This window comes from Cyprinodon tularosa, unplaced genomic scaffold (assembly GCF_016077235.1).
Source record: "Cyprinodon tularosa strain WSP-4 unplaced genomic scaffold, ASM1607723v1 ctg187, whole genome shotgun sequence".
Lineage (NCBI taxonomy): Eukaryota > Metazoa > Chordata > Actinopteri > Cyprinodontiformes > Cyprinodontidae > Cyprinodon > Cyprinodon tularosa.
Window position 1 is genome coordinate 2,530,281 of NW_024038657.1, and position 26,610 is coordinate 2,556,890.

Sequence of the window (26,610 nt, forward strand, 5' to 3'; positions counted from 1 at the left end):
TGGATGGTAGCTCAGCTCGTAAACCGCACAGCCACAATTCGCCTGTCGACTCAGCAGTGAGGGGATTTTTTTTTTTTTTCCCTAGAAAGTAAACTTTTGGGATGCCAAGATATTTCAGTTCACAAGGTACAGAATGTCCTAATTCAAGATACTTTCACAATTAAAGACAGTCTTGAAATATTTTAGGAGATAGTTATAATAACAATAACATAATAACAATAGTATTAAACATCTGTGAAGGTTTTTCTGTCCAAAGGTGGCAGGATCACTATCTGGAATATTACGGTGCTCTGTGATCCTCACATCTTCATCAGCTGCGTTGCTAAAAGATCAGCCTCTGTGCATCAGTTATACACATCTGTGTGTTCATTTCAGAATTGTGTGTCTGTGGCAACGAGTAACTGAAAGTGAGTGTTTTATCATCGATGGTGGCTTGTTCTCAGAGGCGGGTCTGGGCCTCGGGGACGTAGATTTCAATGCTGTCAGCACTTTCTGTGGCAGAGTTCTGTCGTACTGATGCCGCCTTTTTGGCTGCCATCAACCGCTTTCTGGCTTCTTGTCGCTGCTTGTCCACCGCAGAGTCTACACTTTTGTCTTTCCCTGTTGACAGTCGGGGTTTGGACTGCTTCTTTGGCACAGATGATGGAAGCTGCTTGTTTTCATCCTGAGGAAATTATGTCACATATTGAAGAATATGAGACAAAATAAAGACCCATGAAGTTGGTATGATGCTTAAATGTTAGGAAATGTTCATATAATTAAACAAGTTTCAATAACCTTTAAAGGCACACTATGCAACATTTTTCAGTTAATGAATGTGTTCCATAACGTTTTGGATGATTAAATGAGTCATTTCAGGTTGAACAAAGGTATTCTCGGCCGCCCTGGTGGTCTGTGGGGGAAATACTGCACTTGCAATTGCAGGAGCACCAACCCGCACCCACGGGCTCAGAAGTCTCACGAGAGTCAGTCTTGCTTTACGGCGAGAACTGCTACACGCCCCAGTTAAAAGAATTCTCGTTGCTAGCACAGTGGCGATCTTTGTGCAGTAATGCTACGTTCACATCGGACGCAGCAAAATCGCGTCTGCTGCTTCCTTTTTGCTGCTTGTACCAGTTAGTTCTGAAGCGCGGCTGAAGCAGCTTTGCTGCTCTGGCTGCGTGGTGCAAAAGTGTGTCTGACGCGCGTTGGGCGGAGCTTCACTATCCTTTCTCTGCCTTGCAGCTATATTTGCTGTGATCAGTGGGAATAAAGTAGTTTTAATATGTGTTTAAGTGAGAAAATACACCTGAAAACGTAATCAGTGCAGTCAGTTCATTCAGATTATCATCCTGCCTTCAATATTATTTCTGTTGGAGCCGCTCAGACCCCCACATACCAGCGGTGCGCCGACAGTAGGAATCCCTTCATCAGCAGCCTCTGGCCGGGTCAACTCCTCGCGGTTCACCGGGGCAGCTGGTAGGTGTTTTTCATCTAAATAATCCAAACTGCAGGCAGCAGGATAATAAAAGCCAACATATTCTGCCGGCAGATTTCTGCATTTTAAGTTAATTTAGGCGTCAATAAACTGTTTAAGAGGAGTGATCATCAGCGCTGTGTCTCTCTCCCTGCGTTAGATGATTAAACGCGCCCGACGCGCTGCTTCCTTCAGCTGCTCAGACGCGCTGCGCCTGCTGCTCAAAACGCGCCGCGGGACCTTTTGCTGTGCGTCAACCATTGACTTTGCATGTAAACTTGCTGCTTCTGTCGCGCCAGCTGCGTCCAGTGTGTGCATTCGTTGCGTTCTCCTGTCTGCTAAGCTCAAAACAACCGCGCCTGGCTTGACGGAGAAACCAGGAGAACAGCTGTGCATATTTACGACAGTGCACTTTTACTTTCGCCCTCTGGGGGGAGCCTCGCTGGAAAATCAACACCCGTTGCATAGTGTACCTTTAAACTGCAAACAATTTTATTAGTAAAAGTTGCATCATAATATATCAGTAACTTATAACAAAAAATGAGAAATAGACAGCCAGTGAAAAAAATAACATTAGTGGATTGGCTTTGTTCAAAATGTGTACGGTCCAATGCATTCTCATCTTCATACTTTTGACCTTACGCTAACAAATGACATTGATTGTATTCTACAGGAATCATAACTAATCTGGAAAACAGTCTACTACCTTATAAAATGAACCACTGTAACACAGGAGCAGCATATTCTTCTTGATTTATAGAGGAGAATAAGAATTAGCCTTGATTACTTTATAATACAGTTCCAGGCTATGTTGAACCATAGCAGTGATGATTTTATGGTATTCTTCATAAATTAGATTGATCCAGTTTACTTGTACTTTAGATCCAGTTCCAACCAGGTTATTAAGGATATATTCTCCAAGATTTCCACCTATGATTAATGTATCCCTAATGCAGGGATATGTACTGCAGGCTATTAAGGTAGCTGTAAGTAAAACTTGACTTAGGAAATTTTCTCTCGTTCTTTATGGCTTGGTCAGTTATAGAACTATATTCAAGTTTCATTTCTTATCTAGAATTCTTGAGAATATGCAGTTGCTAAACAGGTGTGTAAGGACTTAAACAATAATGAACTATTTGAAGAGTTTCAGTCAGATTTTAGAGCTTATCCTAACACTGAAACTGAAACAGCTCTGGTGAAAGTCCAAAATGATTTTATCATGGCCTCAGATAATGGACTTGTATCTGTACTTATCTTGTTAGATCCCAGTGCTGCATTTCATACATATGATCCCACTAGTCTTTTAGAAAGGCTTTAACGATGTGTAGGAATTAAGGGGGCTTTTTAAATGAACCATCCACGTTTTTTTTTTTTTTTTTTTTTTTAGAAGATTTTTTTATGAAATGAAACCAGCTGAAACTAACAATTTTCCACTTGAGGGGTTCTGGATGGAGCATATTGACAAATGAAAAACATTTCTTCATCTTATTTGATATAACAATTTTGATATAATTAGAGGTCGATGTGGGTTGCTCTGACAGCTAAAAGCATATTTTACAGTCTCTATACTCCAGTTAACAATTAATTGATTACTAAATTAGTTGATGATTATTTCAATAATCAATTTATCACGAGTAATCGAGATTAATCCTCTTGATTGTTACAGCCCTATATAAAATCTACTAATAGCAATCACCTTCTTCTCCGGCTTTTCTGGAAGTTGCCAGTTATTTGCTTTTAGTTGGTAGAGCTCGTCAAACTTCATGCTGATGTCTTCTATTGATAGTTGCAGCAGATCCCAGAAGCCTGCAAGGTCCTGTGCTGTTGGTCTTGGGTTGGCATTAACGTTCTAGTAAAAAAAAACAAACAAAAAAAACATATCACATTAAAAAACTGTTTTATTACATAAGAAAAGAAATGAAATTCCACAGCACATGTTTCTTTGTCAACTTGCCCAATAACTGTTGCAGTATCTAAACTTAACAGAAAGCAGGCAAGTTGGGACAAAAGGATTTAGAGGAGAATATAATCAGTTGATATCACAGGGTGTAAGAAGCAACTTTTTCCTAAAACTTTATCCAACGTCTTTCAATAACAGCAGCAAATTTCCACAATAGATTTACACCGCAGTGCCAAGAAGAGCCATCTTATAAAATAATCTGGTCAAGTGAAAGACGTCCTTCTTATTGTAGGACTGCACAATTCAGACATTGGGCATGACATTTATCCACTACTGGAGGATGAAAAAGACGACAAGCTTTGCTTTGGTACTCCAGAAAAGAAGATGAAAGACAAAACTCTGATCTTTCTTCATCTTTTCTGCACCCACAGCCATAGATGGACCAAGCTCCAGCAAAAGTGGCCTTTTGCATTGGGAAAACATGGATCCGGACTACAGCAACACAATAGTCAGCCTGAGCCTAACATTCTAGTCCCACATTTGAGAACTTGTCCACTGTATTTAACACATCCTGCAGGGAGCAGTGTGCCTCCACAATAAGTAGCTATTGCCTTTCTCTCAAACCAGAAGCCCGATAAAATTTGTCTCTCTTTGCCAACTCCTTATCTGCTGCTAATCTGGCTTTAGCAGCAATTCCTTTTTTTTTTTTTTTTTTTTTTTTTAATCAACAAGCATACTCTCTTCCTGCAGTGATCTGCAGAGAGTTAAGCATTTAAGAAAGGTACTAACATGCCTGGATATATCAGCAAAACAATGCTGGTAAGAACCAGAAGAGAAACTACTTTAAAGAAAAAATATGCATTAGCCCTTATGAAAAGGGTAGCATCAATGTGCAGAAATACTTTAACGTCCATGAATTACTGAGGGATGTAAAGTAGCTACTCACCAGATTCTCCTTACAGAGGCCTCTAAACTGCTCAAACTTCTGTGAAATGAGGAGCTGAGCACTTCCCACTGCACTACGGATGGTCCCCAACACTGCAAAGACAAAGAAGTGACAAGTTCGAGATGTTTAACAAGTCACAATTTTATCTTTTGTCACACTAAAAGTTTGTATTCATTTATTTTTTTTAAAAACATCCATTAACATTTTATTCCAACCACTTGCCTATAAGTGGAAACTCATTACTGGAGAAGTCTGGGCAGCAAGAGTGTTTATCTGAAAGATTCTTTACTGCCTGATGTCTTCACTCATCTATTGTTCAGTCTGCTAAGATTGACTTGCCTAAGAGTCTGGTGCATACTGTAAAAGATGAAAATGTCTGATGACGGTGGTGGAGTTAAAACAGCTAAAACAGACCTTAAAACCACTTTAATGATTTACAGTAGTTGATTCAGTAGATTCAGTAAATGGTGTATTGCTTTAACTCTTCAACCACAAACACCAGGGATGAGTTATTATTCCCCTTTAAAAGGCTTGAGATTTCTATTACCAGGTAACAGGAATTCCAAGTAGTTCATCAGCATACTTTCCCAATACTCTAGAGGCCCTATGATGATCAACCTGGGATAAAGTGCACTACACCTTTAGGCCAGAAGAGGGCATCAGCTAAAAAGGTTGACATTACATTTTTGTTCTTTTTAATCAACCTGCATCTGTCCAGAGTTGCATTTTAACTGCATGATTCATTTAAAATAACCACTAAAAACACTGACATACTCTTTTGTTATTATAATCAAGTAAATCTCAGATATCTTCAGCACAAACAGAACATGTTTGTAGTTTAAAGCTATTTATTAAAGCCCATGTTGATGTAATCAATTATCTGTATAAAGTAGAAGCTTTAGACCAGGCATCCCCAAACTCGGTCCACAAGGGCCCCTCTCCTGCAGGTTTTAGAGGTTTCCTTGCTCCAGCACAGCTGATTTTAATTGAAACCTGATTAACAGGCTTTTGGTCTACTGCAATCATTATAACCAGCTGTGCTGAAGCAGAGAAACCTCTAAAACTTGCAGGACAGGGGGCCTTGAGGAATGAGTTTGGGGATGCCTGCTCTAGACCATGGAAGAACCCAGAAAATCTTCCTTGCAGCCCCACAATTGCAATGCCAAGCAACAGAAAAATAAATAAAATCAGATCCGGCATAGGTTGTACATTAACCACCAGTACGGCCCCTGCTGTACTGTACATCAAGTCCAAAAAAAAAAAGCATGTGTTTATTGCAGATGGGATGGCTCATCGTTAGTTTGCCTTCACACTCCCATATTCAGTTTGGGAGCAAACCAATAAGCTTTGTGTGGAGGCCATGCTTACATCATTACGTGACTTACTTCCCACTTTACACTAGTGCTACATTAACTCCTTATCAAATGAGTCCTATGAGCATACAGAGCCAACCACAAGCATTTCCTTTAGTACATTTCTGACTTTTATATTGATCCAAATGCAAGTTCACTTCTCTACTTTAGGTCAAAGCTGGAAACCCACTTACTGGCCTGCCTTCTATCTATGGCAGTCTAGATAGCATCTTTACAGTCGATATGTAGTTTTATATTCATTCCTTTATTTTCTCATCATTAGCCAAGATCTTTATATTTTTATTTTCTTATATAGTTCATTTCTATCCATGAAGTTGAGACATCATGACGGACAAGTCATGCTAAGCTATAAATGCACATATGCAAATGTTCTGGTTCTGCAGTCAACCCATGGATACAAGTGCCTCAGTTGTTGCTGCTGCACCAGGTAAAGAGCAGGTGTGCTTTAGAAAACACAAAAAGGCTTTCTGTTTTTCTTTGTTGCTATTACTTCTGTAGGTAACTTTTTGCACTCCTACATACCTGACAGGTTCTGCTTTTTGCAACCTTACCCAGAAATTTTCCCCATTCTTATTGATTTATCTCAGCCAAGCCCAGCTCCATTTATTCTTAACGCCACCATCAACCGTAAATCCAACCCTTCTTGAAGAAAAAGCATTAATGCTAAATTAGCCTGAGCTAGAGCGTTACTCTTCTTTGTGTTCTTAATACTTCTTGATGACAAATCACAAGGAGATTCCTGGTTGGTCACACCCATTGTTGCAGTGATAGAACATTTAAATCCATGTGAATATTCCAATAAATATGAACACTGATACTGCTAAGAAGATGTATTTACTCAATTTATGATTCCATTTGTAATGGATTTGTTCTAATCAAAACAAACGCTCCAGAACTAAAAACAAGCATAATAATTTTGATACCGACTTACCCTCCTCTGAGAGCTTGTTGTCTTTGGTCTCCTGCTCCATCTGCTGACACCAGCCCTCCATGCGGCCTGTTTCTGCCTGCAGCAGCTTCAGAAACCAGTTTCCATCTCTGAGGCATGCTGGAGTACCTGGGTGCACCGCATCTCCCGAAGAGGTGTAGTTTCCAGATTCGAGGCTGGGATCCGGAGGAGGCAGAGAAGAGGGGTCTAAAGCTGGGTCCAGAGTCTCAGGAGGTGAGTTTGATATCCTTGATGGAGTTAAGTGTTTAAGATGATGCTGTTCCATGGCTTTGTCCTGTCCATTAGTTGTGGTGCTGTTTAGTGTCTGGCTGTTGGTGCAATTGGTAGTAGCATTTTCTGTGGGTGCAGCATCCTGTAGCTGAGGCTCAGTCTCTGTATTTTGTCTGGAAGCCATGCTGCTATCCCGGCTGAGACTGCAGAGATAAGATGAAACATCAGCTTCTGACCTACTGAGAGAAGATATTTGGACTATGATTCAAACTCTTCTATAGTACAACTTTGAGGACAATAGAATTATAATCCAAGGTAATGAGGCATTGAGAGTTCCCAGAAGACATGACATTGTTAACATGCAAAAGAAAAACAGGAATGTTTACAACAGAGAATAAATGCTTCATAAACTATTGGGCTCCAATTAAAAAAAAAGGAGAAAAAGCAGCAGTCAGGAAAATAGATAGGACTACACAGTAATCCTCCTGCACAGAACATATTTGAATGGGCAGCTCCATGCAAGGGTTAGCTCAGATACAGTAAGCCAAAGCAAGAGGAAAAGGACATCAATCAGGGGTTTTTTGTCTGTTGCAAAACTAGTAAATAAAAAAAACTCAATGCAGACTCACTAACAAGAATAAACTAACATCGGTAAACCCTTGCAGTTATGGAAGGAAACAGGATCAAACACTTATAGAATTTATGGAGAAATAAGAAAATATAGCATACTTTAAACCAATGTTATTTAAAACCCTGTCCTTAAAACAAGCTATACAGCATGTTTTAAATGTTTCCCAGCTTCTTCACACCAGATTTCAACTGCTGGCTTTCGTAATCAGATGTTTTAGCAGATAAACATCTATAACCTGTAGAGCACTGTGCCTGGAGGAGCAGAGTTCCAAAACGCTGCTTTAAACAATGACAGCTGAGAGGTGCTCAGTGCAGAGATTTTTCCAACAATCAGCAAAAAGCTAAATGGGAGTTAGGACTGTTGATCAGTCATGTTTCTAGGACACCATTTAAACCAAGAGACCAATTTTCACTAGGAATCAGACTATTGATTGAGACTTTAAATAAAAGAGGAAGCACATAATGTCAGATCTATTTAAGAAATTTTTTTAAAATACTGAGGAATTTTGGGTGCTAATTAGTAATAAATAGACAATTTTAATTAATGAGAACAAGACGTCTGATCTAGATTCTTTACTTTTTATTAACGCATACATGTGTTTCACATGGATAGTTGCATTGGTAACATAAAATTTTCTGTTTTCATTAAGTGTGAAATAATGAGAATATAATCAGATTGGACCCAGAGCACCATATGGTGGGCCTCCATTAAAGGCAAGAGCAGCAAACATGCTTCATTGCCAATAGAACCAAAAGCAGATGCAGCATCCTAAATCATTTTCCAGACTGGAGTGCAGATGTGAGGCCAAATGAGATCCTATAAAATATCACACAGCTGGAACATCTTGTCAGTGAACAGAAATCCAGCATGGAGGGACGCATGCATGTTTGACTTTATTTCATTTTTAAAAATTGGTGTTTGTCTATCAAATATGCAACAGCACTTACGGCCTGCCGTTTTCAACTTGAACACCAATGGACTGAAACTTTAATGGTGCAGTCAGGGGTAATGGCTCTTCCCTTGGAACTGGAAGAAGGCAATCCACCTAATAGAACAGCAACATTAAAAGGTTTAGAGGGTTGCAACTGTTTAACTTGCAAGATTGTGAGTAAAAAAAAAAAAAAAAAAAAAAAAAAAGGCTTACCTGGATTCCAATAGAGGAAAGTTTCCTCTTGGTGGCTGTTGGGGGCTGCTCTAGGGTGGCACCAGTATTCACCGCATCATTTTGGCATTGAGCAGATGTTGAAGTGGTCGCAACAGTGGTGGAGGAGAAGTCACGTGGGGCTGGGACAGGGGGTCCAGAGCCTGCAGCTGGTGCAAGGCTTATGATGGAGACGGGGGCTTTAGGAGGCTGGGTCCTCTTCAACAGGCTGCCTGTACGTATGCTACAGAGACTGTCAGACGAGTTGCTGCGCCCCGACTGGCTGTTGACCTCACTACTCCGGTCTTGTTGGTCTAGGTATGTGTCTTGGGCTGACTCTGTGCTGCTTTGCAAAGTCACTGAGATGAGAGGCTTGGATGCAGACCGGGGTGGGACTGGAGGAGGAGCCTTCCTATTGCTGACTGTTTACAGCAGAGGACAAGAACAGGAAGAACACAGTCAACTCCTTTTCGTATTTAAAACAAAAGGGTGAGCAAAAATAATTACACTTGGGTTATATGGAGCATATGAAGAGCCAAAAACTCAAACCATATCTTATCTAAGAAACACCTGTACTTTGCCCTTATTGCTGCATCTATTACGCTGTATCGGTTGCAACCTCTGTGCCTCTGAGGAGCTTGTGCCAGTAGTTGTCTTCCACTGACGTCAGCCTTTCTCTTGGCAACTTCTCTTCCAAGCCACACCTTTATGTGTTTTAAGCTCTAGGGAGTCTCTTCTATCTGTGTTAACAGCCCTCGTTTATGACCATAGACAAATACAGGCTTCTATGGTCTATGTGAATTCACCCAAGAAATGCGGTCATCCCATTGGCTTGTGCATCTACTAGAGCATGAAATGTTTTGTTAAAAAGTATAAACAAAGAATAAATTAAATGAAAAAAAACCCGGTCAGCAAAATTCTGCTTATCGCTGCCTCAGATAAGAACTGAATAATCAGCAAAACAAAACATTTTTCCCCCCTTTACTTTAACTGCAAGGTGTCATCCTGTTCAAATGTATGCAAGTTTGAGTGAAAGTTGTATCTGGTCAGCCACAGGGTTGTGTCTAACAAAGGAAAAAATATTGCCAACTAATGAGAATATTTCATTTCCAGTAATTTTGGCAAAAACGATACAATATAGTCCTTACTGAAAAAAAGAAATAGAATTTAAACTGTTTCTTTTCTGGGTGAAAAAGAAGTAGACAATAAAACATTCAAAAAGTTCATTGCGTGTACGAAAGTATATTCAAATGACTAATTATCATAGCTTATCTCTTCTGCTTATAGCTCTATTTGCCTGTCATTATGCTGCTGATACACCTCAATCATCCCTCTGATGGATGAAACAGGGGTAGTGACATAACTAATAGCTAATGCACCCGGTTAGGGATATTTCCTGCAATAATCATACATTTCGTTCTGCAGGCTTTGCAACTGACAAACATCACACAGCCTCTTCCTTGCCGTGGATTGTGTTTAAGTGAGATTAAAACAGATAGCATTAGTTTGTGTCGGCTGGGAGGTTTATAATGTACTGTTGCAGATATACACGCTCCACTGGCCTTTGATTTTTTTTCCTGTAATTAGATTTACTTTTACAAGCATAAGCACAAATAGCATCCTTCAGCTTTTCCATTTCTTCTGTCCAAAAGTGTTTTTAAGAAATACTTTTTTGTCTACCATCATCAGCCAAAGTACTTTCCATGTTAGAGGTACTTTGAAACGTCCAGTAGCAGCTAAATGTTTTTATACTGAGTAATACATATTTAGGTGAACGGAAACAGGAATAGAAAGGGTGGGTGTGTTGTTACAGTATTACTGGACAACAAAGGGCAGAAACTTGGGGACAAATGGGTTGATCTATAGTGAATTTAAGGCAGATGAGTTACTGTAGTTAATTTTCATATCAAACGTATCGTTATGATATTGATGCACTTGCATTTGTTAAACTCTACTCTATGGATACATTTTCAGATGCGTGAGCTCGGATGCTATACACTCAGACACTATAGGACTGCCACCCATGAATATCTTTAGGCAAAGCCGTATTAAACCCTAGTTACAATATGAATAAGTGTCCACATCAATGCGTTTTGCACCAAGTCTTTCTTCTCTCACTGTTTACATTTGATCACTGCTGCACTTTATGACATGGAAATGTTCATTTCCCTGCTAAGCTGCTGCTCATTCACTGTCTGAAAGCTGTGTAAAACAAAACTTTGTTTTGTACAGCTCCCTCTTTCTTGAATCAAAAAGAAAAGTTTCTTCATTTCCTTGTTTTTATATTTTCAAAGTTAATGAACACCATCCTAATCTGCTAGTATGATCTAAATCACTAAGATACAGTCAGGTGTTTTATCTGTTAAACGACTTCAATTATCCAATAAAAAAAACATTGTTACAAAATGTAGTTCCTTTATAATGCAGTCTGACATCTAAATACAGGTATTAGAGTAAAGAATTCACTTTTTTTTTTTTTAGCACAAATAAACAAGGGCCAACAGCAAATTCCCACTGAGGAAAGACAAGTTGCATTCAGGGGAAGAAAAACAATCCTAACAGGATGGATGGGTGGATGCTACAGATTTCAATACTGTTTGGTAACATCTAAGTAGTTGAGGGACAACTTATTAAACATTATGAAGACATTAAGGAAACAAACTGTGGCAAAAATTATCTTTCAGAATGGAGGACCTAAAGACAAACATATCAGATAAAACACGTCTTTTAAAATATCCCAGCAAGTAATCTAAAGCTTAACACTTTTGCTAAATAGCGGAGATTCTGTGGTAATTTTCTCCGGCAACAGCTTCCATCTGAATAGCAAACCAACACCCTGTAATTCTGAGCGCACTGCAATTCCATCAGCAGCAAGTGACGTAAAGAACCAGTAAGGCCCTCATTAAATCCCACTAACATACACAAACACCACTTTGGAATCCAGGTCATGCAATTCAAGTACTTCAAGTTTCTCTATGTTCTGCAGACACAGCCTAGCCTCACAAAACCCCGACATCGCAAGGACAGATGATAACATTTATTCCAAATGAATGGGGCACTTCATGCAGAAGTCAGAGCGCAGATGGATAACATTCCCCATGATAAAGAATGTGAGAGAGTAACTTTCAATGGCTCTGTTAGATTTGGCGTGGATAAGCACACTGAGAGACATCTCAGCATGAATCATCAGGATCAACCCCTGAGTAACTTATTGGACATGTAACATGATTCCCCTCACTTAAGACATAAGGAGACACTCGTAGGCCTACATCACCAGCTACTTTTCTGATCAATTTGCTGTATTCTATCTAAAATGAATCTTTAATTCTATTGGTGCTTTCTACAATTTTAAACTTCATATTGACAGCCTCCACTGTCTTTTCCTTCATACATATAAAAATACTATGATCATTGGCCTGCTTCATATTTCAGCTCCACAGTCTCCATAGCCTCAAAATACTTTCAGTCCATAAGCAGGTATGTCTACAGAATATCCGATGACCACTAATGGATCCCCATCATTAACCTAACACTAAGTGGACATGATTTATTACTAATGGAGTAATGTGCTTCTGTCATTGCCATTAATGGATTTTCCTTTTAAACTCATAATAAATTACTTTATCATTATCAACTTTTTAACGCGATTAATCAAGCAATTTAAAGGCAAAGGATCTGAATCTGAACTTCCATTGAAGAATCAAATGGATTATTGTTGAAATGACTTATGTAAATGACAATGTAAAAATTTGAATAGGACTAGAACAAAAAAAAAAAATTATATATATATATATATATATATATATATATATATATATATATATATATATATATATATATATATATATATATGCCCTTTCACCATTATTCGGTTTTACTCAGCAGGCTAACAAGACCATGGGAGACACTTTGAAAGATTAAAACAAGGACACCTGCAGACCAAAGCTACATTAAGGACAAAAGAGGCATCACACAAAAAAAAAAAAATACTGTCTTTTCTAAGTAGTTAACTGCTAAAGCTTGCTTTAGAAACAAACATGTTCAAAGGCTTCAGCTCCAAAAGGATCTCAAACCACCTGAACAGATACACAAAGTCTGATAAAAACCAAATCCTATCAAGGAACAAAAGGCAGACTGAAATTTGCTTTGCTATACCTATTCATGTGACTAGTTGGGATTAAATTATTGAATACAAGCAAAAAGGTATTTGATCAGACATCTAACACTATAACAGGTTTCCTAGTTTGCCTTAAAGGAATAGTACACCCAAAACATGATTAGCCTTCATTTTCTACTCACCCCCATGCTGAACAAAACTCTGGAGTACTTTTTTGATATCTCAAATGCATCTGGAGATCTGGGAGGCTTCTTGCTGTCTGCTGACATTCAAATAATGGAGGTCTATGGCGCCCGAGACAGAAAGGTCCACAAAAGTCCACAAAAACTTGTCAATATTCCTCCATACTGCTCGTCCAATGTAATCCAAGTGTCCTGAGTGGGTAGCATCCAGAATTTACTCGAAACGAAGTCATTTAGAACGTTTTAGAGCCTAAACAGTAGTGTATAGGATTTCCTAATAGCGCCCCCATGCGCGCTCACGATTCTACGGAAGCCGGCAGACCAAACCAGCGCATTCAGCTCGGCAAAGAACTCATGCTCTTCCTCAACACTGAAGTCCTCAGACATTTTTCTTTCGTTGTTTCTTTCTTTGCACAGGTAAACAGCACATTTCTTCTTCTACGCTTGCATTATCGGCAGACCAGACGCTGAATGCGCACTTTCTTCCGGTTTGGTCTGCCGGCTTCCGTAGAATCGTGAGCGCGCATGGGGGCGCTATTAGGAAATCCTATACACTACTGTTTATGCTCTAAAAACATTCTAAATGACTTCGTTTCGAGTAAATTCTGGATGCTACCCACTCAGGACACTTGGATTACATTGGACGAGCAGTATGGAGGAATATTGACACGTTTTTGTGGACTTTTATGGACCTTTGTCTCGGGCGCCATGGACCTCCATTATTTGAATGTCAGCAGACAGCAAGAAGCCTCCCAGATCTCCAGATGCATTTGAGATATCAAAAAAGTACTCCAGAGTGTTGTTCAGCATGGAGGTGAGTAGAAAATGAAGGCTAATCATGTTTTGGGTGTACTATTCCTTTAAACACACTCTCAAAGCGATGGCTAGCTTTTCAATCTTGTCAAGTGAAAGAACAGCAATTTCTCTATGACGAAATATAACAGAGTAATTTAGAGTGAACTATGAGAAAGATTATAAATGCTGTAGATGTGTTACAAACAGGTCCCACTTGTCCTTTCAATGTTTGTACTTTTGCTTAAGATATTTTGCATCACAAATCATAAAAAGGCCAGCTTCCTGCATTGAGGTAAACCAAGGTGTTAAACTACCACAATCTTTTTCCCATGGACTTTTTTAAAACCTCTTGCGTAACAAATAAGCTGAACTTATCAAATATCAAATAAGCAATGGATTACACAAAATTATTTGATTGTTGCAGTCTGATCTAGGGCTGAAACAATTAATGGGATTAATAGTATTAATCGATTATTGAAATAATCATCAACTAATGTAGTAATCAATTAATTGGAGTATAGAGACTCTCAATCATGCCTTTAGCTGACAGAGCAACCCAATTAGAGCATCAATTATATAAAAATTGTAAAAAAAAAAAAAAAAGTATATATATATATATATATATATATATATATATATATATATATACACACACATTCCGTAAAAATTCAAAAAATATCCACTGGACTTGGTTTTCAAGATTTGAAGACGTTTCGCCACCTTTCCAGGAAGCTTTCTCAATTCAAATGTCTGGATCCGCAGTGAGTTTGAGTCTTATATAGACAACGCCTTGTATCGCTTGGAAACATGCAATGGTAACCGAAGAATGGGTCGTTAGTTCCATCGTTAGCCTGTAATATCTGAACCTGTCTATGATTCTAGGGGTCGGTCGTTAAAGGGGGGATTGCCATTAAGGGGGGGATTGTATCCTGTAATACCTGAAACCTGTCTATGATTGTTAAGGGTTGGTCGTTAAGGAGGTATTGTTCACCGGCTGGGGCGGGTAGGTCCCTCGTTCCTCTGTGATGGGGTGTGGGGTTTGGTGATATCTGGAAGGGATCATGTCTATGATTGAATTGTATGTTTTTGGAAGCTGGAATCTGAGTCCACCACCTCTGTTTAAAGTTGGTTTTTCTCTCTTAACATAGATGGCTTCCTTCACGCCCCTCTCAAACCACCTATTTTCTTTATCCAGAATATGGACATTCTGGTCCTCAAAAGAATGTCCTTTGTCCATAAGGTGTAGGTGTACTGCGGAGTCTTGTCCAGAGGCGGCCGCTCTTCTGTGTTGGGCCATGCGTCTGTGGAGAGGTTGTTTTGTTTCGCCAATATAAAGATCAGAGCATTCCTCGCTGCACACACACATATACACACACATTTTGCATTTAAGATAAAAACGAAACACTTCAGTTTCACCTGGTTTAATTTCGTAAAAAATCTTCTTTAAGGAACTTTTGCTGTCCGATTATTAATCAATTAATCGAAAAAACAATCGACAGATTAATAGATTTGCAAAATAATAGTTAGTTGCAGCCCTAGATTAGATTCCAATAATACAATGCTTTAATTCTGTATCCGATTATTAATAAAAAACATGACCAAATTAATCTATAAGCAAAATATCATTTGTTAGAAACACACACTTTAAAATACAACTCAAGTGTAGCACTATACAATATTTTAGTTAAAGCTGTTCCCTCTCGTCCATTAGTAATGACAGCTAAAATATCAAATTAAATAGTTTAGGGTTTTGTTTTGAAGTAAATACAACTATATTGTATTATTTTCATTGCAGAAAAGAGTATTTATATCCTTTATTAGGTGGGAAATTGTTGAAGCAAGAAGGGAAATAAAAAAAGCCAACAAAAATACTATTTTTAGAGTATAAATACTTTTAATGAAAAAAACCTAACATTAACATTTAAACATTTAAATACAGAAACTTAACTTCAAGAATTCTAAACTACCAAGTCTAGTAAATATAGCTGAATAAATATTATGTATAAACAGATAATCATATTGTGAAATGCACATAGCAGTCCATGCTTGGAATTTATTTAGCTAAAAAGGTCAAACAGATGTTGCACAAATACACTATATTGAGCTTTCCTGCATAGTAACTATGACAATTGTTTCCTGGTTCAATAAACATAATAACAACTAAAAGCCATGTTTGGATCTAAAAATAACATATTGCCTTTAATAGGATCATTCTTGTAGAGGCTCTTAGTGCTGGAAAAGGATGACTCTTTCCGGAGCATGGCTAATGGCATGGTGCTCATCACTAAGACATCTGCAGCTGAAACTACAGTTGGTTTGCCCATTCAGTTCAGAGATTACCTCATCAATGAGTCTGGGAGGAAGAGGGTGTAATAGTTTGGAGGATGACTCACAGTCTGTCCATGGTAATACACTGGCAGGCTCAGGATTAACATGAACACCCTTTGTAAACTCCAAACCTGGGGAAGCTCACCACACTTCTTCAGAATATCTTTTTAACTGGTTTCCATTAAAGTAAATATTCCAATTTTACTTTAGCTATGGGATTTTTTTTAACTCAAAGCTCACTGAAAGCTCTGAACTGATTATAGAACAGTGATCTAATAAATTATCAATTGAGTCCAATTAGGATTCAGTGTTACTTCCTCTGTTAAAGACCATACAGTTGTTTTATAAGAGTTATATTTATGAAGGGGGGAAAAAAACATAAGATATGGTCAAAATGAGAACAGGCAGGTCAAAAGGGCACAACTGGTCAGGAAAAAATATGATTTGGTAGAACTACAAAATGTCAAGGCTCCATCAGTGACAGAAAACACTAAGAACGACATTTTATAGTAAACTGAATTAGCACACCAAGAAACAAAATACTCGTTAAATTTAAAAACAAACTCAGAAAAAAAAAGGTTAAAAAAGAATTCCACTTATTAATTAGAAAGATAACCATGGACATCATCTTCTGCAATTAAATGACTGACAAAATAACGCATTTCTGGGTTTTTTGTGCCTTTGGAAGCACTGCGTACACCTAAATATAAGATCATATAATAGTAAACACTTTTATTCAAGTGGATAAACCTAGAATAGAAGAAATATCCAGCGAGAGGAACCTAGAATAGAAAAAATATCCAGTGAGAGGAACCAGAAGCTGCTTCTTTCCCCCGTTACTTTGGATGGTAGTTTGCTCATAACTGAGCACTGTCTGAATGGAGATCATTATTTATCTCAGCTATTTACACCAGCTGGTGCAACGTGTTTGCTTTAATAAACGCTTTGATTCATAGATTAACTGATTGATTTGCCGTGTCCAAACCTGGACAGTTGTCACCATAGCTTCGGTTAGCTTCTGCTGTTAGCCGGAGGATTGAGGCAGCAGCGTGCTACCGCACCGCCGGCCGGGGCATTTAACGGTGTCTGGCCCGAGGCATAATGTGATATGATACGGCGGAGGAATCAACAAAGAGCAAACGCTTTGAGCCCCATTACAACCAATTTGTCAGTAAAAGCCACAACACCGCATTCAAGTCCTCGCCTGTCTCCCTCAATCGCTCCTCATTTTTAGTAATCCTAACCGCTTTCTTTATCCACAGAAGCTAGCTACCATTAACATTAGCTCACATTAGCTTTCTGTCGCTAAACAGCCGAGAAGCAGTCCAAGCAGCGGCGGTCAGTGGTGTTCAATTAAATAGAACCTTACTGTGCTCTCGGTAGCTCTGGGGTCCTTATTTTCAGTTCATTCATCAGCAGCAGACAGACTAAACGGTGCTCCGCTGTAGGATACAAAACGACGGTGAAGAAAAAGATTTGTGGTGCACGCCCTTCACGCAGACGATTGGAGTCCACACTCTGGGTAACTGATGCTCGACGACGATTGGTTAGCTGTGAAGCTCGAGGTTATCGAAGATTGAGCTGATTGGTTTAAACGTCAGCCTGACGTTTCTCGAGAGCGTGCTGTGTGCGCGTTCCGTTTCGAGAACGACGCCGCGGGAACTGAATCCCGTCTAGACATAAGAAAAACATGTTCTTATCCAGTCTATTGTGATCTGCTGTTAATACGAACAATGGAGCAACTCTTGGTTAGAGCTATTTCAATTGTATATTTCCAATGAAATTGACCTCGTCTCATTGTGTTAATATAGGAAATGATTTAAACATAAATTACAAGGGTAATAAAAATAAAGTTTTATTTTTTCATAACTATTTATCTATCTATCTATCTATCTATCTATCTATCTATCTATCTATCTATCTATCTATCTATCTATCTATCTATCTATCTATTCATACATACATATATACATACATATATATCTATATATAGATCTATCTATATATAGATCTATATATATAGATAGAGAGAGAGAGGAGGCAGATGTATCCTTTATTTTTTACAAAGGGAAATCCTTTGTGTCATTTTCAATTTCAAATTATTTTCCAAAGCCTTGTTATCTTTTAGATTGGGTTTCACATTAGGGCCATTTCTCTCACATACTTCAGGATATTTTCCTTCTTAACCTGGATGGTGGCTTGGCACTCACTAGTCGTCTGCCGTCCTCCATGCAGAGCCAGGATGTTGAACTTTGAGTAAAACCCATCATATCATGTATAGTGAAACGGCCAGGGTTTATTTGCTGATTTCTTAGCATTTAGCTGACCTTTGCTTACTTGCTGCAGTTTCTTAATTTACATGTGACCCTATCAGGGTGTCCATTCACATCCGGTATGTTGAGCCTTTGCAATATTCATTTCTGGTCGTTAAGCTTTTTCTGTTAAAATCATCTTACATGTCTCATTTAGTCACACTTATAGAATCAGATTAAAATTATATTCCAATGTACAAGTTGTATATCCTGTTTGTTGGATCGCTTATTTAAATACATCCTGATGTCATCAATGTCAAGTGTGATGCTTCAACAAGTAGGTTTCCTTATTACCTGGCCTTGGTAAAAAGTCACAATCATTCATTAATGATTATATCAGATCAGTGGTCCATGAATTCAACTTGTCCATTGTCCGATGGTGGGCATATGTATACTAACCCCAAGCTATGCAAGGCCTCAGTCCTTAGTGCAGCTGTCCCAGGTTTGAGTCCCCCCCTCACTGACCTTAGCTGCATGTAAAATTAATATTATTATAAACCTAGATTCAATAAAAGGTGTAAGTAAGTACCCTTTTAATATAGCTAACTGAATTCAGGAAACTATTATTCAAAAATAGCTCTATCAAAGGATACATTTTTACCCTTTATATATAGAATGACCAACTGTGCCTGAGTAACATTTTCCCAAATTTGAGCATTTAATTTAATTAATTCAGACAGTTTGTTTGTTTCTTATATCTTAGTAGGGAATAAATTGGTGTTCAGCGTAGCAAACAGCAACTTCAGTAACAATTTCAGTCCAGCTAGCTTTTAATTATATATAGATATATAAACTGAAACAGATGCACTAAATGAGAGTGGCCACCGTTTCCCTGTTCTATTGAGGAACTTTTTTAAGACAATGTAATAAACCTTTATTGACCTATAAGGCATTCTAGTTTTTTATGCATTATTTCTCTGCAGTAGAGCGGACTCCAGGATTTAATAAGTTAAACTGGTCTTTCATTGCTCCTTCAGCAGAACACATTTTCTATTGTGCAGTTCCAGTCATTCATCCATCTTCTACTGTTTGTTCATCAGGGTCCCAGGGGTCTGGTGCCTACCTCCAGCAGTCTATGGGCAGAAGTTGGGTTACACCCTGGACAGGTCCATCGCAGGGTAACAAAGAGACACACAACCATGCACGCACAAACCCCCACACACAAACCCCAGGGCAGTTTCGATCATATTTTTGGAGTGAGGTTGAAGGCTGGGGTACCTGGAGAAAGTTCACACATGTATGTGGAGAACATTCAGCTTCATGCAGGACAGGAATGAAACCTAGGACCTTGTTTCTGCATGGCAACAAACTACAAACTGCACTGCTGTGTAGCCTTATTTCTTTCTCTTTTATTTATCAACTATTTAAATAACAAGTTACTGGGTAAATTACTAAATGCTAGTTCATTTTTTTTTTCCTGGGGCAAATTCACTCAAACAGCCTCCTATAATTGGTACTCACTTGAGTTGGAGCTGTAGCTGAAGCCTACAGTGGTGGGTGGGGGTGTCTCCGAATCCACAGAAGCAGTGTCTTCATCCTGTGAACAACCTGCCTGGATTGCCCGCAGGTAACTGTGACTGCGAGAACGGAAGCACGTGGGTGCAGGCAGATCCAGAGCCTCGACTGCCTTTGATTCCCCCTCACAGTATGGTAATGAGTGTCCACAGCCCTGAGCGAATACCTGAAAGAACGTGTGCAGACTGACGCACTGAGTTCAGACCCATAAACACACATTGACAGATCTATGCTCACATGGGGACGGTGTCAGTGAAAAAAAAAATCCTTTATTGTAATAAGTGAAGCAGAATCAGCATGTGACATAGGGAAGCTTCACCCTTTTCATATTTGCAGTTAAATAGAGTTTATAATTTAAGCTTGATTTCAAAGTTTATATTGGTGAAATAAAAATATATGGTTCTGAAGATATGACTCATTCCTTTATTAGCATGAGTCAAAAACAAATCTAAGAGTTCAGTATAAAACTAATGAAGAACAGAACCGATAAACTCTTAAACACATAATATCTTTAAACTACTTCCCGTTGCTAAAAGTCAATATCTAAGCTCAACTTGGTGTGGTCTATTTAATATAGATTAAACTGTCTCACATTTAAAATGTGATAGGAAAATGCAGAGCTTTTAAAAAGAGGTTTTGATATGAAATTTAAGCAAGTTTTAAAACGTAAAATTTGAATTTTACAGGGATTTAAATACTATTTATTAAGGAAAGAGGTAGTGCTACATTGATAAGTTTCCTATGTGAAACACAGTGCAGTGGAACATGTAAATGATTTCTGGTCAAAATAGTTGTCTGATAAAAGAAATAAACAGGTAGAGCAGAGTATAATGCAAATATATTTGAGCAGTTTGGGTGAATCTTTATAACAGAAAGTTACTCTGACTGGAAATTCTCTACATGTTCTGTTCGTAGTATGCATTTTACTGAGATACGTGTTAATGCGCTTCCAATTTCTTTTAGATTCTATGTAAATATCCCATCAATTGAAACTGAGAAAGGCTAAAAGCTTCATAATGTAACATTAGCATGAAACACGATGGCATTTTTAAATTTAAGCTTGTTTTTAAGATCCAAAAAGTCTACTTCAGTCCTTAGTCTCCCAAAAGTAGCTGATTTGCAAAATTAATACATGATGAGACCTATCTGGGTGCTGAAAGATATTAGCCTACTTACTGCATTTGAATAATTGAAATAATTTGTTTAACTCAAAATAAAATCAGTTACTTTGTTCTCAGTCAGGGTAAAGATTGAAAATAAGTACAATTTCATTTTATGATCTATTAATAGATTTTGTTTTATAACGACAATGAAATGAATATCTAGGTGGCTTATAGCTAAGGCTTGAAAAATATAATTTCCATCATAAGTTGTGGAGTCAATGGAGCAAATACACATGATCTTTACTCAAACAGAAAAAAAAAAATCTATACTTGAAATGACTTTACCTTCATCTCAGGAGAAGCTGATTCTCTCAGTCATTGCTTGGTTTATGTAAAACATGTCCAAATATAGTAACATCTTTTGTTCTCTGCTTTTCTATTTTTATTTCAGCTGATCACGGTGGGCTGTGTAGCATCCAAGCCAAATTCGGGATGAAGTTCTACAACAGGCTCTCTATCTAGCGCTATCTAGTTAATACATTTTGACAGTATGCAATCTCTCGGAGCACTTTTACAATTAGAGCAAATATAAAATGTGCAGGAAACCTATTCATACAACTTTAACACTTTTGTTTTGACACAATATGATCACAGCTTTCAAAATACTGTATGTTCATTTTATGCACAAGAACAAAACAAAGTAATGCAGACCTTTGAAGTGTGAGGTCACATGAAAATTTTTTAGTTTTTGATTTTGAAAAATGCGGCATGCATTTGTGTTATCACCCTGAGGCAACACTTTGTAGAACCACCTTTTGCAGCAGTTAGTAATGGTTTATGCTTCCATTTGAAAAACTTTGAAACTGAAATATTTTCCTGTTTTACTTATCAGAACGTTTTCAAGTACCGTACCTCTCCAGTCTTTTGCAGATGCTAACTTGTGTCATTTTCCATTATCTCCATAATATATGCCCTGTCCCCTCTAATAAAAGCATCCCCACATCAGCAGTTAGAGCAGTTTCCTTAGGGTAAAGTTTGCTGTCAGTTTTGTAGAACAACATATTCTACAATATTAATATTATTATGCAACATTTAAGATTCTGAATATTTCCAAAAAATACCATTTATCTAATTACCTAGAAACATCCATTTAAACATTTTGGATGACTGGATGAAATGCAAACTTCAAACTTATAATTACTCAGACATCTTACTTTCTAAGCAGGTACTGGGGGGAGATAATGTCCAAGAGTGCAACACATTTGTTTGGATTTCAGACCTACCTGAGTGCCTAAGCCTCTGCCCAGTGTGCCGGAGCATTGGTTGAAATCATTGTTCCTGTGACGTGGAGGAGGCTCCAGGGGGCTGACCAGGCAGTCCAGGTTATCAAGGCTCCGATTTGTGGACAGCTCTTTGAGGGACGGCAGGGAGCTGTGGGTAGGGAATCATGATTTTAGCATATTGTGAGTCTGAGAGTAGAAGAAGTGTAGGTTTTATTTAATTGATGATACGCAGGGAATATATTTTAATTCAGGCTCTGAGTAAAAAATACTTGTGATTTAAAAGGTTAAATATGCTGAAATATGTGGATGGATATTGTAGTTGCATATACATAGCAGCACAGAGGAAACAAAAATCTGTAAGCAGGCCAGTTAAGAGTTTCACAATGCTTTCTTTCATATTTTCTTAGAAATCAGTTTCCTCTGTCCTGGGCTTGCAAGGTTGGTCAGTGCTGTTAGTGACAATGTGTGCACTAAGCAACAGTGGGCACTGAAGTCATTTACATGAAGCTAATTTCCATGTTATGACATCAAGGTCTTGAGGAAGCAAGTTAAAAGTTTGGACCAACATGTGGTGCAAGGTACCTGCAAGGTGAGAGATGGCACAGGGTTATCGAGAACCAAAAATACCACAATGGAGAAGTTGTTTTAATGATCACATTTCATAAACTTGAAATACAAAACATTTATTCATGTAAATTTTTAACATATCTGTATAAATGATTAAAAAAATGATAAAACTGATGTAAGAATGTTTATTTTGTTGCTACAGCTGAAATAATGAATCATGTTTTTGTTTTTTTTTATTGATGCAAGTTTATTTGAACAACTTTTCAATTGATTCCCAATATTTATTCTTTTCAATTATATGAGTAATATAAGCAGCCAGTTCATAATTTATTAATTAATCATTTTAACCGAGTCATTTCGTCTTGAGTATAACATAGATACTTAGTTTTTTTCATAATAGAACATATGTTTTATTTGACCATATATATTTTTATTAAACATATATATTGTGTTTACTTATTGCACTGTGGCACTTTTGGGTCTCTTGTGGCACTAAGAGGAAAAATATTAGGCAAGTGTGGGCAAAAGGCAGGTGGTGGGGAGTAGAGGTAGGGCAGGTGTGGGTGGAGGGAAGGCCACACTCCCTGCATGTGAATCACACTGACCTCAGATGCTGCATAGAGCATGCACTCTGCAGAGGAGACCACAGAAAATCCTCCCGCATGAGAGCGTAGCAGCGGGACCTGTCCATGTGGGTGTGGGAGTAGAGGACATGGCAGAAATTCACCTGCTATTCCTCTTTCCACCAAATACAGAGCGATGCTGTCCCTTCCCCTATTATCTAACCATTCTGCATCTTTTAAATAATGGGATAATAATGGGACGTTTATTTGTGAAGAGATGCTGCCACCTGCTGTCTAATTATGAGAAAACAATGTTAACAAAATCATATAAAGCCAAATTATATTTTCATGAATTTTAATTCGAAATAATGAAATTAAACTGGGTCAAAACATAAAGCTATGTGGTGAGTATTTGGCGACTGCAAAAGCTGCTCACTTGCGAGGGGGTGGCGGTGGCTGCTGCTCGCTCAGGGAGGACTGGGTGGCCTTCAGGTAGCTCTGGCGACGTGCTGCAGACTTTGGGGAAGGCTTGGGGCTTCCCTCGGATTCCTCGCTGTCTTCTGGATCTCCCATGGCTTTCACATAGCTGCCACTACGCATCCTTCGGCATGGGATCTCTGTTCCCTTGGATCTTCCATGTCCCAAACTTCCCGTCCAGTCATCCAGGGGAACCTAGATAACAGTGACAAATTACTTGCATGTTTTTCTTATTCAAACAATGTGGGGTTTTGCTCTTTTTTTCAGATATTTACTACATTAATTTCTAAATGATATCAAATGAAGCAACAATAGTGCTAAAATAGATATAGTAATGGATATTAGACAACCCTTGTCTTTTTTATAGCTTGTTCTAAAGGTATATTAAAAAAGAATGGAATGGACAAAAATAGTAAACAAGGGTCGTCTAATAGTTCTCATCATGACTGTATGATGGCAAGAGTCGAAGTTGAAACTTGCAACATGTATATGCAAACTTTCCTACAAGACCGTATGAACAATGAATTCAGTAGGGAATTAAACATTTTGGTTGACAAAATTAAAAATTGGACAGCTACCTGAAGAAATTGCTGTGCCAGATCCTGGTGGCATGACTTTGTCTTTAGCAGGGTCCTGTTGACTGTACCAGAGCCTTTTTGCAACACTTGCCTGGCCTGGTTTAAGGTGAGAGTGGACCAGGTGCCCCTTTTGACCGCCATGTCATCCTTACTCCCAATGTTTCTTAGCTCCTCTTCCTTGGGTCCAACCTGCATTGCCGGGCATGCCAGGAACTTGAGGTCACTGCTGCTTTTTGAGGTTTTGAGAGAATGTGTATAAATTGTATTATAGCCCTGTGGAATATGTCGGAGAGCAGTCTGGCTGTCTGACACTGCTCTGCCAAGAGTCATCATGCTCAGTGGGTTGCGGTAACCTACAGCAATAGTGCCAGCTTTGGTGTCAGTGTCCAGAGCATCATCTGAGCCCCAAAGGCCTAGTGTAGTAGGTCTAGGTCTTTGTTTTGATCCCTCAGTCTTAGCTCTGTCCTTGCTCTTGCTCCTGCGGCTTGGCCTGCCACTTTCCTCGCCACTTCCTGTTGAATTTAAGCTGCCTTTCTGCCCAGAGTTCTCTAGAGACTGAGACTTGGCAAACAGTTTCTGCACAGAATGCATGATGTGGCGGATCCGACCTGGACTCTCACTGCGCTGCTTGGACATTCGTCCTCTGTGAAACTGCAGTGTACTGAAGCCATCGCGCTGCAGGGGCAGGTGCCTCTCAAGCTGATCCAAAAGGCTTGAGGGCAATCGGTTCATCTTAGCTGCTGCTGCAGAGGAAATGGTGGCTGATCCGCTGGTGATCATGGGAGCACCAGTCAGACCCAGACCTAACCCCATACCCATAGACAAGGAGGTGGACAGAGTACCTGTCCTGCCCCCTTGCCCGACTCCACCACCAGGAATGCAGCTTTGGGGGCAATCGAGCTGGTCAGCCTGAGGTGTAAAATGCAGACGAGGGAAAGTGCTGCTGTTGGGAATGGGACCGAAAGGCAGCAGACAGTCAGGGGTTATGGAGGTGGGGCTGGTAGGGGTGTAGTGATGGAGATGTGGGTCCAAAGTGCCATAGTGGTTTACTGTAGGGCTCAATAGAAAGGAGCTGTGGGGATCCGACGTAAGAGGGCACAAAGGCTTCTGAGGGCACCCCGCCGGTTCACATGAGTCAGACAGGTGGCGACTGCGGCTGGCTCCTAACCCTTTCATGGTAACAGATGGATAAAGCTTAGAACATGTCTCCAATCAGTTTGGGTCCACTGACCTGAGTTGGCTTCACCTGCAGTTAGGAAAGATAGAAAACACAACAAAATAAATACGTTATTTGAAGCTTAGATATTTTAGGGTTCAGTGTCAGAGATATACAGAGATATATTAACACAAAACAGTAAAACTTGTGTTAATTTGAGCAATCTATCTATTTTTCAGTTTAACTGTTTGTAGCAGCAATTCTACCTTTATAGTAACTGTAATTAACTATGCACAACAAATAGAGACATTTACTCTTAAAGCTTTTTAGGTGCTTTTTCTTGGATCACCCACTTTTCCTGAAAACTAATTAAGAACAATAAAAGAAACTATAATCTCTGCAGCATGATGTTGTTTGTAGATCTTTTATTGCATTACAAAGACACCAGTCCTCTAAACCAACTATCTACTAAGTGAGGTCTTTTAATAGAGATAACCAGCAGGTGGTGCAATAGTAGCAATTACACAAAAAGTTTGCACACATCATCTAAAATAAATGATTGGTCGTCTATAACTTGTGAAAATCATTCTTAATCTCTAAAGAACTAAAATAGATAAGTGCAGAAGGTAAAAAAAAAATAAGTGTCTCAGTAATATTTATTAAATATTGTTGAATATTAATAATCTTTCCCTTTTTTGAGTTTGTTTCTTTTTAAATCTTAGTTTTAACCATATGCTTCAATTACATGTAATTTTCAGATGAAGAAGCAATCTTCAATTACATCTTATGCTGCGTTCACACCGGGGGCAGCTGGCGCGACAGAAGCAGCGAGTTTACATGCAAAGTCAATGGTTGACGCGCGTCAAGGCGCAGCAAAAGGTCCCGCGGCGCGTTTCGAGCAGCAAGCGCAGCGCGTCTGAGCAGCTGAAGCAGCGCGTCGGGCGCGTTTTGGCATCTGACGCGCGTGACGCGCCGCAAACGCGTTGCTGCTCGAGATGGAAAAATTGAATTTTTGCTGCTCGACGCGC

At 38.9% G+C, this 26,610-nt stretch overlaps 1 protein-coding gene across 2 annotated transcripts; it reads right to left on the reverse strand.

Annotated features, from left to right (window-relative positions):
- dlgap4a (discs, large (Drosophila) homolog-associated protein 4a) lies at positions 1 to 25,668 on the reverse strand. 2 transcript variants are annotated; one of them, XM_038282704.1, is made up of 11 exons: positions 24,427 to 25,668; positions 23,808 to 24,043; positions 23,414 to 23,491; positions 22,242 to 22,389; positions 19,802 to 20,021; positions 8,610 to 9,028; positions 8,413 to 8,510; positions 6,607 to 7,037; positions 4,303 to 4,394; positions 3,153 to 3,305; positions 1 to 664 (listed from the first exon to the last, which is right to left on the reverse strand). In XM_038282704.1, the coding sequence occupies exons 1-11, from the start codon at positions 25,600 to 25,602 to the stop codon at positions 440 to 442; spliced, it is 3,276 nt and encodes a 1,091-aa protein (XP_038138632.1). In that variant the 5' UTR covers positions 25,603 to 25,668; the 3' UTR covers positions 1 to 439. The 2 variants fall into 2 exon arrangements, with proteins under 2 accessions (XP_038138632.1, XP_038138634.1); XM_038282706.1 differs by lacking the exon at positions 23,414 to 23,491.
- Between the last annotated feature and the right edge of the window lie 942 nt (positions 25,669 to 26,610).

Excerpts from the sequence above, each read along its gene's own strand:
- dlgap4a (XM_038282704.1), bottom strand. The coding sequence starts at position 25,602 with ATGAAAGGGTTAGGAGCCAGCCGCAGTCGCCACCTGTCTGACTCATGT. Across the intron at positions 23,492-23,807 it reads CCACCGCCACCCCCTCGCAA|GTCCCGCTGCTACGCTCTCA; the intron begins GTGAGCAGCTTT and ends CCACATGGACAG. Across the intron at positions 7,038-8,412 it reads CAAGTTGAAAACGGCAGGCC|TCTCAGCCGGGATAGCAGCA; the intron begins GTAAGTGCTGTT and ends TTATCTCTGCAG.